Genomic DNA, 14,801 nt, shown 5'->3' with positions numbered 1-14,801 from the left:
TAATAAAAAAGCAAGGCAATCTCTTTTAGCAAGTTAAGCAGTAAGCAAAGCATCATCTGCCCCTGTGCACTGCTAGCAACCCTCTCATCTCACTAAAAAGTAAGAGCTCAGTATGGAGACAATGGCGTTGCCCTTCTGCATAGTCTGCTAGCTCCTCGTCTACCATCCCCATAAAGCCAAAATTACATTTTCTTGTTTTCCATAGAAAGGGTAGTACAGTAATATTAGTAATCCTATAAATTCAGCTGTAAATTTGATGGCTCTCTTGCCTAGCAGAACTCCTAAGTCCTATCATATATATAGACCCATCAGCTAACCGTTGATACTGCTGAATATTTGATGAGCTGCTGCCGCTACCTCATCCGTTGATCCCAGCTTACAATCATCCTCTAACTGCCACGATAGCACCACAATAAAACCCATAAAAATCAAGAGCTGGCATGATAATGGGGTTTTGGTCTTTTGGATTAGGGCAAGAACCTAGCTAGCTGGCTAGTCAGAATTGTTGACCAAAACAAAGAAACAATGAAAATAGCTTAGGGAACACGAGGAGTGGTACCTTAAGATTGAAAGAGTAAAGAACTGTTGCTTGAGAAGAAGTGATGTTAAGGTGCAAAACCGTAAGCCCAAGGTCCTCCAATGCAACAATAGCTCTCAACAACTGCCCAGGAATTCTTTGACACTTTATCTTCAAATTTACATGGTTTTGTACTGCAGCCACCTCTATCTCCGTCGCCTCCGATTTCTTCTTCACTGTTCTTTCCTCTTCACAAGTGCCTCCCTCCTCCGCCAGAATGTCACATTGTGGCTGCGAAGTAGGGTACTGGTTGGGAGAAATTCCCGTGGTGGAGGCTGTTTCTATTTCTCTCATTTTTTTTTGTGCCTCAAGAGATTGAACAAGCTGCTCTAGTTCCTTCACAAAGTCTATTGCACCTCCTATGATCGATGCTTGATCACCCTTTTTTATCCAACAAAAAAAATTACAAGAAAGAAAGGCACTAAGTTTTAGCTCACAATATATAAAACTGAGTTCTCGAGGAAAATAGTGGAAAAAGAAATAATTAAGGGGTTTCGAATTCGTAAGTCTAAAATTGAATTCTTGAAAGTAATAGAAGAAAATAACGCAGCTGAGAATTTAGACAGTAATTATATGACTACCTTTTGAATATAAGATGGTGTCATGAGAGAGCGGAGAGAGTTAAGATGGTCGTTCATTAGGCGACGGCGGTTGCGTTCAACAGCAATGTGGTTCATGCGTTGGCTCTCTACTTCCTCTTTGTTCTTGGTTGCCCTTGTACGTTTTCTCTTTCTTCTTTCTCTGGTGATTATTATTGTAGAGGATTCGGAGAAATGTGTTGTGATATCAGGCACGGTTTGGGGTTGAGCCCTCCATGGAATTGAAGAGTCTGAATTGGGTTCTGCGGGCTCAGGACTTACACCTTCGAGGCAGGAATTTGAATGTGGGATTGGGTGCTCTTTGGTTTCAGATTTGACTGGCGAGTGTAAATCAACTATGTCATGGGTGACACAACTTTCAAGCTCTAGTGGTTGAACTTGGGTATCTGTTTCAGGCATGTAAAAAGTGTTCATATTCCATGGTTTTTGGAGGTGTTGGAGTTTTAGTAGTGTCTGAAAGCTGGGTTCTTTGTAGGGAAAAAACGGCGGGGTTTCTACTGTGTGAAGCATTTGAAGAAAAGGCAATTTGTCTTCAAAACATGGACTTGAAATGTGTGGTTCTTCTTCTCCAAATCTTAAGCTTTCTGTGTTGATAAATACTTGGTCTAAGCACCCCAAATCCAAGCTATGCTCCTCTAAGAACTGCAAAAAGAAAACTAAAACTCATTAAAAAAGAATCTTAAATAAAAGAAAGGTAACGAGGGAGGTTCTTGGTTGGGGTTTTACACCTAACCTTCTGAGGAAGTATAGAGAAAAATTAACTGTCATGGATTTGATGGGTGTTTAAGTTTCAATAGAGAAAGTGGAACAAAAGAAGAACGAAAATAGAATGTTAAAGTGGAGGAAACAGTACAGGAAACGTTAGCATTTCTAGAAAAATAATGCAATGCATTGAATGCAAGCCTTCGGACAAGTAAATGCAAGTCCATTTCTTTGATTCTAGTTTAAGGTACTCAAGGAAAGAGAGGGAAGTACTAAAATGAATAGCAGTAACTTACACAAGAGTTGATGGGTCCTTGGAGCCTCTCCATCGATGAGCAGTAGTAGCAAGTAGCAAGAGCGAGAGCGCTAAATTAATTTCTCTCTCTTTCTGGCTTTCTCACCAACATTCCATTGTGGTGCTAACAAAACAATAGTAATAAATGTAACCCCCAAGAAGCAGAAGAGACCCCATGTACACCAGTACACCACCACAAAAATTAATATATTCCTTTGTGTTCTGCAGCTGGTGATACTCTTATTAGAATAATAACATTAAATGCTTTCAAGAACTAACTCTACAGGAAGAGAGAGAGAGAGAGAGAGAGAGAGAGAGAAGGTAACTAACCTAGCTAGTAGTAGTATTAGTAATTAGAAATGGAGCCCAAGAAGGATTGTTCAAGATGGGTAAAACTTAAAAATGAAACGAAGGGTTAGAGAGAGAGAGAGAGAGAGAGAGAGAACCACCCAAGTAAGCTAGAAAGATGTAAATTAGAGAAGTGAGTGAAAAGAGTTGAGAGTTGGCGAGGGTTTAGCAGGTAGATAGAGAGAAGAAGGGAATGGAGATCAGTAGTCTGGTTTGAAAGGTCCCAATGGCATTATTGGAGGTGGCAGTTTTGTCCAGCAGCGGGGACAGCCAGTTGTGGGGACTCCCTCCCTCCCTCCCTCCCTCACTCTCCTCTTTCAAGCGATTATTTTAACACCTTTGGAAAGTCCTTCTCCGTCTGATGATGCGTCCTTAATATCAATTAACAAATTTGATATCTTCCTCCACACAATTTCGGTATCTCTACCCGGCCCGTCAATTAATTAACGAAAACTAAAAGCACGTAGGTTAAATATTACTGCATTTTTTATGGTTTAAATATTTAAATTGATCCTCAAATTCTTTTATTGTATGATTGGGCTATTTTAAGTTCAAATCAGCATTGCATGTTTTTTTTTTTGGAAGAAAGTGTTGAATTAAAAGAAAGAGGACTAAAGTAAAAAAAGTGAGTAAAATAGGTGGTGGTTTTAAATTTTGTGTTAAAAATTCATTTTAGCCCCCCATCTTTTTTAGCTATTAGTTAACTAATCCCTTTAATTTTTAAAATTTTAATTTTGATACTAAAGTTTATTTACCTTATTTTTGTTAGAGAAAATAGAGAGAATTGTTGGATTCTAATCTAGAGGGATGTTGTTGGTGACGATTCTTACCATCAAAATAGTTAATTTTGGTGTTAATAGATTACATTTAAAGAGATGAGTTTCACATAATTATTTTTTCCTTCTCTTTGCCCAGAGAAGTAGATCTGACCAGGAGAATGATTTTGGGTTCGAGTTGATTTTGATTTTTTGACATGTTTTTTGGCTTTTTGGTGGCTATAGATGAATTTATCAAAGTGTTTAAAGTTTTTTCTAAGTGTTTTGAATAAAAAAATGGGTTGGAAGATTAGTTTGAAATTGAAAAAAACTGAGGGGTTGATTTTCTGGAGACCCTTTAGTCTCTGGATTTTGGATAAAACAGACGGTGAGTTATCCATTATTGCAGATTGCGTGTTGTCTACAATCTTTTTTGAATAAGAAATAAATAGGGCGGTCATCCACCCCTTTAAGGAAAAAATTAGGTCGAGCCCAAGTGCGCGGGCTAGAAGGCCTACACGTCTAGGCTATTTTCTTTAATGCTTAAACCCACATGGCTGAGTTTAATTTTTATTTTTGCTATTTTATATTTGGCTTAAAACATTTGATAAAACAAATCATTGAACTCAATTGAGTTTATTAGTCGAGTCGCGGATTTAACAGGTTAATCTATGAAGTCCAGAGTTTAGACTGTTATTTTTTTTCCTTTTTTTTTGTTTTATGCTTTTTTTGTCCCTTAATTTTTTGAAAAATACAATTTCATTATTTGTTATCAATGATCTTTTCTTTTATTTAACTCAAACCTAAAAAAATACATTTTCAACCTTTTTTTTATTTAAGTTAAACCTATCATGATTATTTTTTTTACTTTTAAAAAATTAATGTCTCACATATAAAAAAATTATCATGCGCCTTATTGTTATGTAATTAAATGTAAAATAATCTCTTAGATAAAAAATTTATTAAATCCGATGATGTGCATGAATTTCTCAACGAGTTTGCTTGGTCGACTCAAATTCACTTTGTTTCTTTTCTTTAATTAAGTTGGTTTTTTTTTTTGTTAATTTTGTTCTTTAACATTGAGTTTATCCAGAATTGAATTTTTTATTTTTTTTAAAACTATCTTCATGAGTTTTGCAGACTAGCCCAATTTAACCCAAAAGGATAAAGTGTTTTTCTGTTTCAATACCATTCAATTCGTGTTTGAAATCTATTTTTTAAAAAACACACTACGTACCAATGCATAAATATTTTTTGCGCTGGCCAACAGACTAATTATTTTTATTTGAGCTTCTTATAAGTATTAGAAACATTTTCATGACCTTTTTTTGTGATAGATGTAATTGATTCATTTGTTTTTAAATGTACGTTATACGCTTAAATGAAAAACTAAAGTATATGAACTCAGATAAAAATATTGAAGAAAAAGAGGGAGTGAATTTATGATTATCTCCCCGGCGCAAACAACACATTCTCTTCCTATCGGTTTTTGTTTCTCATTGAAGGATAGATATATTACTGCAAATCTGAGTTGGTGATGCGGTCAGTTTATGTTTTGTTACTTAAAAAAAAAATTGAAACTTTATTTGTATTTATAAAATATTTTTTTTAATATATCAAGATAATAATATAAGGATGTGTTTTTAAAAAAATTATTGAGAAAAATATTTTGTTTTAATTAATATGTAAGTTGATGCAAAAATAACTTTATAATAAAATATTTATGTACACAGTACTAGCATAATTTTCGTATCGGTCGATACACATGTTAAGTATAAATTCAAATGTTAGAGAATAATATAAATTTATTTTTAATATCTAATCTAATAGTTTAAATTATAAAATTAAGATGATCAACCTACAATTATTGCTGCTTTATTATTATTATTTTGCAAAAATTTAGCAAGTTCCTATGTCTCTATTTCTTAACCATTTTATGTAGCATCATAAGTGAAATACAATCAAAGAGAATTAATTTATGAGATAGTCTCAAATTACTAATAGCATATAATTTACTGTTAATTAAATTTTGTTGGGAAAAAATATCAATATAACTGAATTCATAATTCATAAGTCTTGATTTTTTTTTTCTATTTGTGCAATTAAAATAGTATCAATCAATGAACATCAATAAAATATGAAGTTGAATAAACACACAACACTATAGATTTTTACGTGAAAATCTTGATGCAAGAAAAAATCACGGGATTGTAACCCACTTAAACTCTTTCACTAGTTCAAGTAACAAGATTACAAAGTTATACCCTAGCTTAACTAGAGGATGTGAATCAATTCATCTAATTCATCATCATAAGGATGGATTCCATAAACAACAACAAAGAAAAATGATTAGATCTCACCAATTATGTCTTGTAGAGATATCTAAAAGTGAAAGTTTCTCAACAATCAACCATCGAAGTTGAAGAGCTTGTTGCTAGGAATAACATTTCAAAATCTTGTCTTAGCCAGGTAATAAATCACTGTTAAGGCACAAAGATGAAGAACACAGTTTTTCTTCACCTTTTCTCTTTTTGGCCAAAATTACTCTCTTTCTCTCTTTTTTTTCACATGTATAAGTTGGCCTATAATAAAAATAAGTCAAAGGTGGCTTTTTATACTCGGTCACTTGTATGATTTAAAAGGCTTTAAACCTTTGCCCCTTTTTTTCTTAGTTTATACGGGTTATATTCCAAAAAAGAAGGGACTAAACCCAACAATTCTCCCCTTCTCAACTTATCTAGGGAGCTCCATCAAATCCATTTGCCTTCTATGTAACTCAAACTTCTCTCTTGATAAAGGTTAGATCATCATATCTAACACATTGTTATTGATTTGAATTTTCTTAACAATAAAGAACTTCATCTCCATAGTATCTTGAATCTATTGGTATCTAAGCTCAAAGTTTTTTGATCAAGAATGAAAAATATGATGTTTAGTGAGATTAATAGCACTCCAACTAATGTAGTGCAACACAAAGTTCTTTTACATTAAGCCAAATTTATATAAGAACTTTTTCATCCACAACAACTTTTTACCCACTTCAATTGGAGCAATGCATTTATCCTCTGTGGTGAATAATAAAATATATTTTTGCAACCTTGTTTATAATGAAATTGATACCCTAGAAAGGTCATTAAGTATCCCATATATATACTCAATAGAATTCATGATCCAGGTTGTGGATTTGATTGATTAATATAGGTTGACCTCAGTTGATTCAATATATCACTATCTCAATATTTAAAAAAAAAAACAATATTATCTTAAATTTTTTTAAAAAATTAAATTATGTTTTTATTAATCGTCTAAGTTTTATTAATCTGATTAGTCAACTTAGCTATATTAAAATAATTTTTATTCATTTGAATTTAAAAAATAAGACGGAGAAGTTTCGGATTCAACTCGTTAAATTGAGTTTAATAATACTGTATTTTAATCTCTCTTGATAATGGGCTTATTTTTTTACATGTTTAAAAATTTTGGTACATCACATCGCAGCTTGGGGAATTCGATAGATAAAATCCTAATAATAGTTTATTAATATATGTCTTTAAACTCGAAGACTTTGTATAACCCCACCACAAGTTTGGACTGAATTTATTTAAAGTTTAATTGAACTTCTGACGTTCACATTCTTAGAGCAACTTGGTAAAAAAAGCCAAATTTACCTGTTCTTTTTGACCTTTCGTCTTTCATCATTGATATTTTTGAAAGATGCAGGGGGCGTTGTCATCCTAGGTAATTGAATTTTTTTTGGATGGGTTCTATTTGTGCGCATATTTGGCATTAATTATGTCGGGGAGGAAACCTTTTTTCTCGAAAGGGAGCATACATGGTGGAGAATAAATTAGCAATTGAGTTCCCAGAAAACTTGCCTTAAACCCTTTCCCGTCCCGTGGGTTTTGAGCTTCCAGTTCTAGCCATGAACTTATTAGTTGATAGAATTTCAGTAGCAGAACGAGCCGAACAGAAGCACAGGTCCAAAGTTTGTTTCTTCAAATGGTGTCGTACTCTAGTTTTTTGCTCGGAGACTAATGGGGTAAATCCTCTTGTAACACTAATCCATTGCCTTTCCTTTAAGCAGGGTGCCAGTCAAAGGTTTTTTTTTTTGTTTTTTTTCCTGGATTTATTCAAGCAAAAAGTTTTCACTTTAAGGAATTCATCTACTAATAAATGTTGATTAAGAAGATGACCGAGTAATGTTATTTTGAGGTTCTAATTTCAGTTATTTTGAGGGCGAAAGGAAAATCGAAAACCTGCGACCCCAGCTTCACACTGTCCTTTAATCAGACAAGTAGATTACCTCATGATCAAGGCACTCTGTCTCACAATTTTCGGAGGATCCTAACAACAACACATGCCTATAATTCATAAATAAGGGCACCATGCTTCTTCTGACTCTCAGATACTGAGAACCTTGCATTTTAGAAGAAGGGCCACCTTTGAAATTAACCTTGGGATCCCATGAAACGCTCCATATCCTCTTTTCTAAACCTCAATCCTGTCCTGCCTTTCCTGTCCTGTGAGGCGTTGTTTTTTCTTTTAATGGCTTGATATGTACTTTCTTACAATCACCTCGCATGTGGCAGCTTCCCCTTTCTACATCAGGGCGAGCAATCCAACAGCTCACCACCATGACAAACCCTAAGCAGCAAGATGCTAGACGTGTGTTTTAACTTACATGGAAGAGACGGATAGTCTTCGAAATACACGATTTACAAAGAAGACAAATTGGATCCATTGAACCTTCGCTTGAAAAAACCAAACTTCACTTGACAATGTCTACGAACCTTATCCATTCTGAACAATGATGTGGTTCCTTTTTACTCGTATAGAATTATTGTAGACCTCTAGCCACACACCCAGGGTCATTCTCAAGAAACTGCAGCAATTTGAACTTGTCTTGTAGCTGATTGATTAACTCTAACCCATCCAGAGACCACAGGAAAAGAAAATAACAACAACGTGTCTAGCATTAACCCATCCATCAACGTTATACCTATCGATCTTGGTCCCATCTTACAAGGTCAAGTAGCTTCTCTGCAGTAATTCCTGTTTCAGCATCTTTTCAATATCAACCGCGTCACCAGGTCAGTTTACTGATAGTCCTGCCAGCATTTCACTGTAAGAAGGTCTCGAATCTTTTCCCTCAACGGGATGACACCAGCGCAGCGCCCCCACATCCTAGCATCATGTTCCCGGATGTAGTATAACAAATGAGCTGTTGCCCGGAGAGATGCTTCATCTCCACCTCAATTTGGTGCTTGTGACTCTAGAAAAGTATCAGCGGTAGACCCCGAGTCACAGTAACAGTGGATGCATGCTATTGAATCAAGTTTTGATGATCAAGTCAAAGATATCAGGCCAAATAATCTTAGATCTTTATCTGCTGTTTCTGGTACACGCGTCACATGGTTTTGAATTTTGTACAGCACTCAGTTACTCACGGATTCACTATGTATTCACACTTCTTGTACACAGTTTGATGATTGAGAAAACAAGAAATTCTTCCAGCCTATCTGTGTCAAAACTTGACACTGGCGGTAGACAAAGCAATTTCCTTTCCCAGCCCGACGAAAGTTTCTTCCTGTATAAAGAACTGGGATTATTTCCTGCTATGCCGCAGGTCTAATAAAAAAAAATCTAATGTAAAAAAAATACTGTCCAGTTCATGGAGTGCTTTTTATTATTGTTATTAAACTGTTACAGTAAGTCAGCTTTAAAATAAATAAACTTCATATACAAATTTGTGGGATTTAAAACAACTGTTTTAAGTGATAATATGTTGAAAAAAAAATATTATTATCAACTTGAATTAACTTAGGTTTAATAACTTTTTTTTAAAAAAATCATTATATAATAAATAAAAAACACTTACTTGAACCTTTTTTGAATAATTATAAAATCAATTTTATTAAAATATAATATTTCAAAACATTCTTAAAAACTATATAAAAAAAAAACTTAAAAATAGCCCACATGGAAAAAAAAAATGATCATTGAAAAGTGAAAAAAAGAACGAATAAAGCTTCCAAAAAAAATAAAGTTTCCAAAAATAAAAAGGAATGAAGAGAAGAAAAAACATTATACAAGTACGTTCCGTAGGATTCGAACTTGTGAGGGGAAATGAGATGAAGCTTTGATTCCATTACTTCGACCAGTTGAGTACATGAGCAATTGATACAATCGTGCCAATCTTTCATTAAAAAACTAATTAATTCTTCACATACAAAAGAGGCAGACGTTGTCTGCTGCAAAACAGATTTCGGCCACCGGTATTGCCGAAAAATCATGGGTTATTTTGGTTCCGGTGAACAACCTATTTTCATCGCATTTTTATATAAAATCACCTAAATAACACTTCTAGAATATAAAAAAAAAAACCTATCAACGTAAAGAACCCAAACAAATTCTGAAAACACAGAATTAGACTGGTTAAGATTTTTCTTTATCAACTTTAATTTATTTTTTAGAAAATATTGAGATTAAAACAACATTCATTAAACTTTTTTCATCAAATAAAATTTAAAGATATCAATATTAATTTTTTTAATGGCCATAATACATGTAAACGGATAACTTTTTACCTCTTCACCGGATTCCAATAATTTTCTTTATTCCCTCTCTAACTTGAAAATTGAAAGATAAAAAAATAATTGAAAAAAATATAAAAGTTGGAGGATGGAATCTATGCTTCACACTTCAATCCCCCATCATTTAATATTTCTTTCATTAAATAATTTTGACAAATTGGTTAGCAAATTGGATATGGAAGGATGCAATTGAAAAATAATAAGTTCTAATAACCAAATTAGAAAAGCCACAGCATTTAACTGTTAATTGCTACAGAGTGTATGTTAATATTGTATGTGTATGGATGTTTTTATAAACTTGTATGACATGGAGCGGTAGAAAAGATTGAAGAAACTATATATACCAAACCTACTTGTAAATTCACAATACCAGAAGCCAAACAGCGGTCATGGCCGCATCAAAGATGACAATTTCTACCTGGTACCTAAAAATCACCATGAGCAGTATATGCGTTTCATGTGATAGAAAAAGCATAAATCTCAGAAACATCACGCCCCAAATTCAACTAGTAAATTCCTTTACCTCTACTAACGCTCTATCTGGATGGTTACATGACTTATATTGTATTCCCTTCTGAGATAGTTGATCACATTGTCTAGCACCATGTCTGCATTTGCTTCGGGCATGATTTTCACATGACAAGCCAAGAGAATCTTGCCCACGGTAATGGCCCATATATGCAGTTCGTGGATAGCCATCACCTCCTCCATCTCCAGCAGACCCTTTTCAATCTTTGTAGCATCTATCTCTCTTGGAGTGCTCTCCATCAAGACTTCAAGTATGTTCCGTAGCATTTTGATTGTTGTACCCAAAACTATAACCGAAAAGATTAGGGTGCAGATCAGATCAATTATCTTCCACTCAGGCTTATACCATATAATTGCACCTCCGATCATTACCCCAATACTCTGGACGGAATCCCCAAGTACATGGAGATAAGCTCCTTGTACATTTATGTTCCTTTGCTTCTTTTCATGCATGGCTTCTTCTTTATCCAGCAGCGGCTCAACATGTTCTTCATGATAATGATTGTGCTCATTGTTCGAGTGGTCATGATGATTGTCACCATGTTTTGGGTGCTCCACGTGGTGATGGTTATGAGTACTAACTGTGGTTCCATGGCTGTGGCCAGTCCCATGTTTGTGATCATGGTCATGCCCATGATCATGTCCCAACACAAGAGCCATTATGATATTCACCAGAAGACCAAATGCAGCAACAAGAAACATAAGGAACCCATCTACCTTACCAGTATCATGGATGAGCCTAATAATGGTTTCATAAACCAAAATCCCTGCAAGCAACCAGATGAGCTGCATGGAAACCAATGCACCGAGAATCTCAATCCTAAAAAATCCATAAGATTGGCGGGGTGTGGCTTCCCAGCCAGCTGCCCATAAAGAAAACAAGGAGATGGCAAAGCCTGCAACATCTGAAAGCAAATGTGCAGCATCAGTCAAGATTGCCAGACTATTAGCTTTGATGCCACCAGCTATCTCAGCGCTCATGAAGACTATACAAAGTACGACGGATATCCAGAGCTTGCGCATTGAAGCTGAACGTTCTTTGGCATTCTGGGAGTTATTTCCAGTATCTGAAAATCCACAAGGTGCTTCCCCGCATCCCTTGCTTCCTCCACTCATCTCTCCATCAAGAATATCCACGCTTATTTCAACTGGATGCCCATGCTGAGGATTTTGTGCTTCCATCTGAAAGTTCACAGCAACATCACAAATACCATATGAACTTTAACAGAACATCCCTAAGTATAAAGTTGCACGGTGTATTCTGTAATTGAAACATGGAAGAGTACATATACTGTCCTAAACATTAGCAGTAAATACACCATAGCTTGTCAGAACGAGGAATTTGGGTCCTTGTTAGTACGGGCAGTGCACTAAGGTTTCTCTTTTGGAGAATTGGTGTTGTTTTAGGAGCACAAGATTATGTATTAATGTATTTGTAGTAGTGGGCACGCTCATTATCTTTTCTCGCCCTTTTCAGTTTATTTTTAATGAATCTCAACTTATTAAAAAATAAAAAAAGTTTATGATGAACCGACATACAAAAAGAGAGAAAAAAATGAAAGAACTGAAAGATGAACATTTCATAACCCAGGCACCAAAGGGAGAAATTCCAGGTTCAATATTCAACAAGTCTAATCGCCAAAACCTATAGAGATTATTTGATTGCATGAACTTGTTAAAAGTAATATTGTAATTCTGAACTAGTAACCTTACTCCTCCTCCTCTGGCCTTTTCAAAGACAGTGGTCTTAACAGAACTAGACCCTGAACTCTTGATGACAAGGCATGCTACCTTAAACAGGAATCTGATTGATTAAAATTCGAATACGTCATTGAAGTAGCGTATGTTAGAAATAACACAAATAACTTCACAGTAGAAAGAAGCCCACAGACATATTGATTCTGTACAGTGTCACTCGTAACCCCCAATAACTTCACAGTAGAAATAAACACAGAGATATATTGATTCCGTACAGTGTCACTCACATAGCCAGCCCAAACCAGTAAAAATCAAGACATTTAGGGTGTCAGAAGGCCACTAACTTCAATTCAGAGTTTCAGACGGGCTTAGAAAGTTAAGTTGAGTTCACAATGTGATGATCACCAGCTAAACCTGCCAACAGCAGAACATTCCCTGACTGCAATCTAAGCTGTTTGATACAAAAGACACCACAACCTGCTCACCGACAATTAAAAACATAAACAAGTTCCAATATTTTTTTTAATCCTCGTTCAAAATCCATGAAAGATGGTAATCAGGAATTAGCAATTTAAGTTCACAAGCGAAGCACCTAAAATTCACAGGGAAAAATTTGCCGCGCATTTAACATCTCTAATGGAAGATTAGGAGAAAAAAGAAAACCGCAGAGCAAAGAATGGAGATCCAAGGACCAAAGCCATAAAGGAGATGAGCTAATAGGTTAGCCTTCAAGGCACTCGAACTTTATTAGTCACAGGAAGCCAGCAATGCAGCGAAGAGCCTAATAATTGTCGGTAAGAAGGAAAACTTTATCACCCAACACACCAAGAAGCATCGCTCAACAACTAGAGAATCAGAGTGAATCTTAGTAGAAGAAGCAAAAAACGCCCATTTTGTACAAAATTTAATACAGATCTCAATCTCCTAGGAAGGCTTTTCGATTGAATCATTAGGAAAAGGATCTAGTGCGCAATCAGATCCATGCTAAATCAAACCAAACCAAAAAACAGCATATACACCAGATTTATTGGTCTTGAAAAGTGAAAACTGCCCTGCTGCGAGTAATACAAGGAAAAAATCAAGAACAATGAAGATAAGTAACAAAACACGACTGACTAACTGAATCTTTCTAAACTAAAACGTCAAAAGATACTTATTATAAACAAACTTGAACCCACAAGCCCAGAGGTTGTACTTAATTAAAAAGAAAGAAGGAAAAGAATACAGCAGCATGCGATTAGCAAGTACATCAATGTCATCCAGCCTATATAGTTATGACATTGATGAACATAAACAAATGAATTGAATTCATAGAAGAGGTGTAACAAGCAAGGAATAAGCATACCTTGAATCAATAAAAAAGCAACGGGTCTTGTTCTTGAATCTTTCTTGCTTCTACCATCAAATAAGTCTCCCAATCAATTCACTTGCGTCTCTGCCCTTGCCTATTTATGACCTCCTCCTCCCTTCCATCCAGCATGCTGGGAAGTGGGAACCCAACTTGTGTACGTCTTCCACTTTTTTAATATAGTACTACATTGCCCCTTCCACATACATCCTTCTACATTCCACTCTGCCCCACCTGGATTCTATTTTTTATTCCTTAATTACAAATTTAAAAGCATTATTTTTATATATTTTTCAATTGAAAAATACCATTATTTATAATAAAAAAATACAAAATCATCTAAGTCAATTCTAACAAGTCAATACTTTGGTCCGATGTTTAATGAGGTTTTTTTTATTATTATTAAAATCATATTTTAGTAGTTAAATATTGGATATCGAGGCTTGCGCTGGATGCATGACTTGAATTTTGGACCGCATCCATCTCGAATAAGGTATTATAACTATCTTGAAAACCATTTAAACCTGCTTAAACAGACAATTATACATATTAATATTATTATTATTATTATTATTAGCAGTTAATCAATGTAGCTGGGATGGCGCAATAAATAAAGGTCCCTCGCCGTCTTCCAATTTTACCATGTGGATCTCTTGTGGTGGATGCTTCATAATGTAGTGCAAATTAGAATTACAATTTGAGCGATGCTAGTTTTAGCTAGTGTTTTTTTGGACTTTACTCTATAAAAAATAACGTATGCATTAGATAAATGAATCTTATTACTGAATTCTACACAAAATTTTATCGTTTGAAACTTTTAAATGATGAGGCAAGGAAAAATCAATAAACTTTTTGTAAGATTACAAGATGATTTTGTTGAAAATTTGTTTAAAAAATATGATTAATGGATATATTTAAGATTAAATTAAAAGTGAATTCTATTTATTTTTGGGCTCTGTTATTGGTTTCGTGTCATGTCTAGATTTAATCTTGAATTTATTGTAAAATAATATTTGGGATCATAAAGTTAATTTTTTCTAACTAAATTTTAAACTCAGGCATCGTCCATGAAGTTTTTTTTTCTTCTCATTATTCTATTAAGCCCATGAATATTAACAGTCTCCTCTAAAAATATTTTATATTTATGATTGATTAATTCTTGATTTATGATGTCTAATACAAAATTAATAATTACAAGAATTAATTTTGATTATTAATTTAATTAATTTTTTAACTTTTAAAATTCACTATAAATTTAAGATTTTCATATTTAAAAGTACATGCATCCTAAATTTTTCTTGAATAACTCTAAATTTTTTTAAATGAACTTTTTATATTTTCATGATTAAACATCTTTA

The 14,801-nt window shown here is 34.3% G+C and overlaps 2 protein-coding genes across 2 annotated transcripts; both read right to left on the bottom strand.

The window, feature by feature from the left end:
• LOC118041180 (transcription factor bHLH57) lies at positions 1 to 2,802 on the bottom strand. The gene is made up of 4 exons (XM_035048387.2): positions 2,175 to 2,802; positions 1,159 to 1,818; positions 560 to 958; positions 1 to 393 (listed from the first exon to the last, which is right to left on the bottom strand). Exons 1-4 carry the CDS (start codon positions 2,205 to 2,207, stop codon positions 313 to 315), a joined length of 1,173 nt encoding a protein of 390 aa, XP_034904278.1. The 5' UTR covers positions 2,208 to 2,802; the 3' UTR covers positions 1 to 312.
• A 7,383-nt stretch (positions 2,803 to 10,185) lies between these two features.
• LOC118041181 (metal tolerance protein 1) lies at positions 10,186 to 13,606 on the bottom strand. Its single transcript, XM_035048389.2, has 2 exons — positions 13,441 to 13,606; positions 10,186 to 11,579 (listed from the first exon to the last, which is right to left on the bottom strand). Exon 2 carries the CDS (start codon positions 11,577 to 11,579, stop codon positions 10,398 to 10,400), a length of 1,182 nt encoding a protein of 393 aa, XP_034904280.1. The 5' UTR covers positions 13,441 to 13,606; the 3' UTR covers positions 10,186 to 10,397.
• Positions 13,607 to 14,801: the final 1,195 nt, after the last annotated feature.

Source organism: Populus alba, chromosome 14 (genome assembly GCF_005239225.2).
Source record: "Populus alba chromosome 14, ASM523922v2, whole genome shotgun sequence".
Lineage (NCBI taxonomy): Eukaryota > Viridiplantae > Streptophyta > Magnoliopsida > Malpighiales > Salicaceae > Populus > Populus alba.
This window is presented reverse-complemented; position numbering and strand designations above follow the sequence as displayed.

Bases quoted from the DNA above. Each gene is read 5' to 3' on its own strand.
- LOC118041180 (XM_035048387.2), bottom strand. From the start codon at position 2,207: ATGGAGAGGCTCCAAGGACCCATCAACTCTTGT. The intron at 1,819-2,174 runs GTAAGTTACTGC...TTCTTTTTGCAG, and splicing joins AAGGACCCATCAACTCTTGT to TTCTTAGAGGAGCATAGCTT. The intron at 394-559 runs GTACCACTCCTC...CTATCGTGGCAG, and splicing joins TTTACTCTTTCAATCTTAAG to TTAGAGGATGATTGTAAGCT.
- LOC118041181 (XM_035048389.2), bottom strand. From the start codon at position 11,579: ATGGAAGCACAAAATCCTCAGCATGGGCATCCAGTTGAAATAAGCGTG.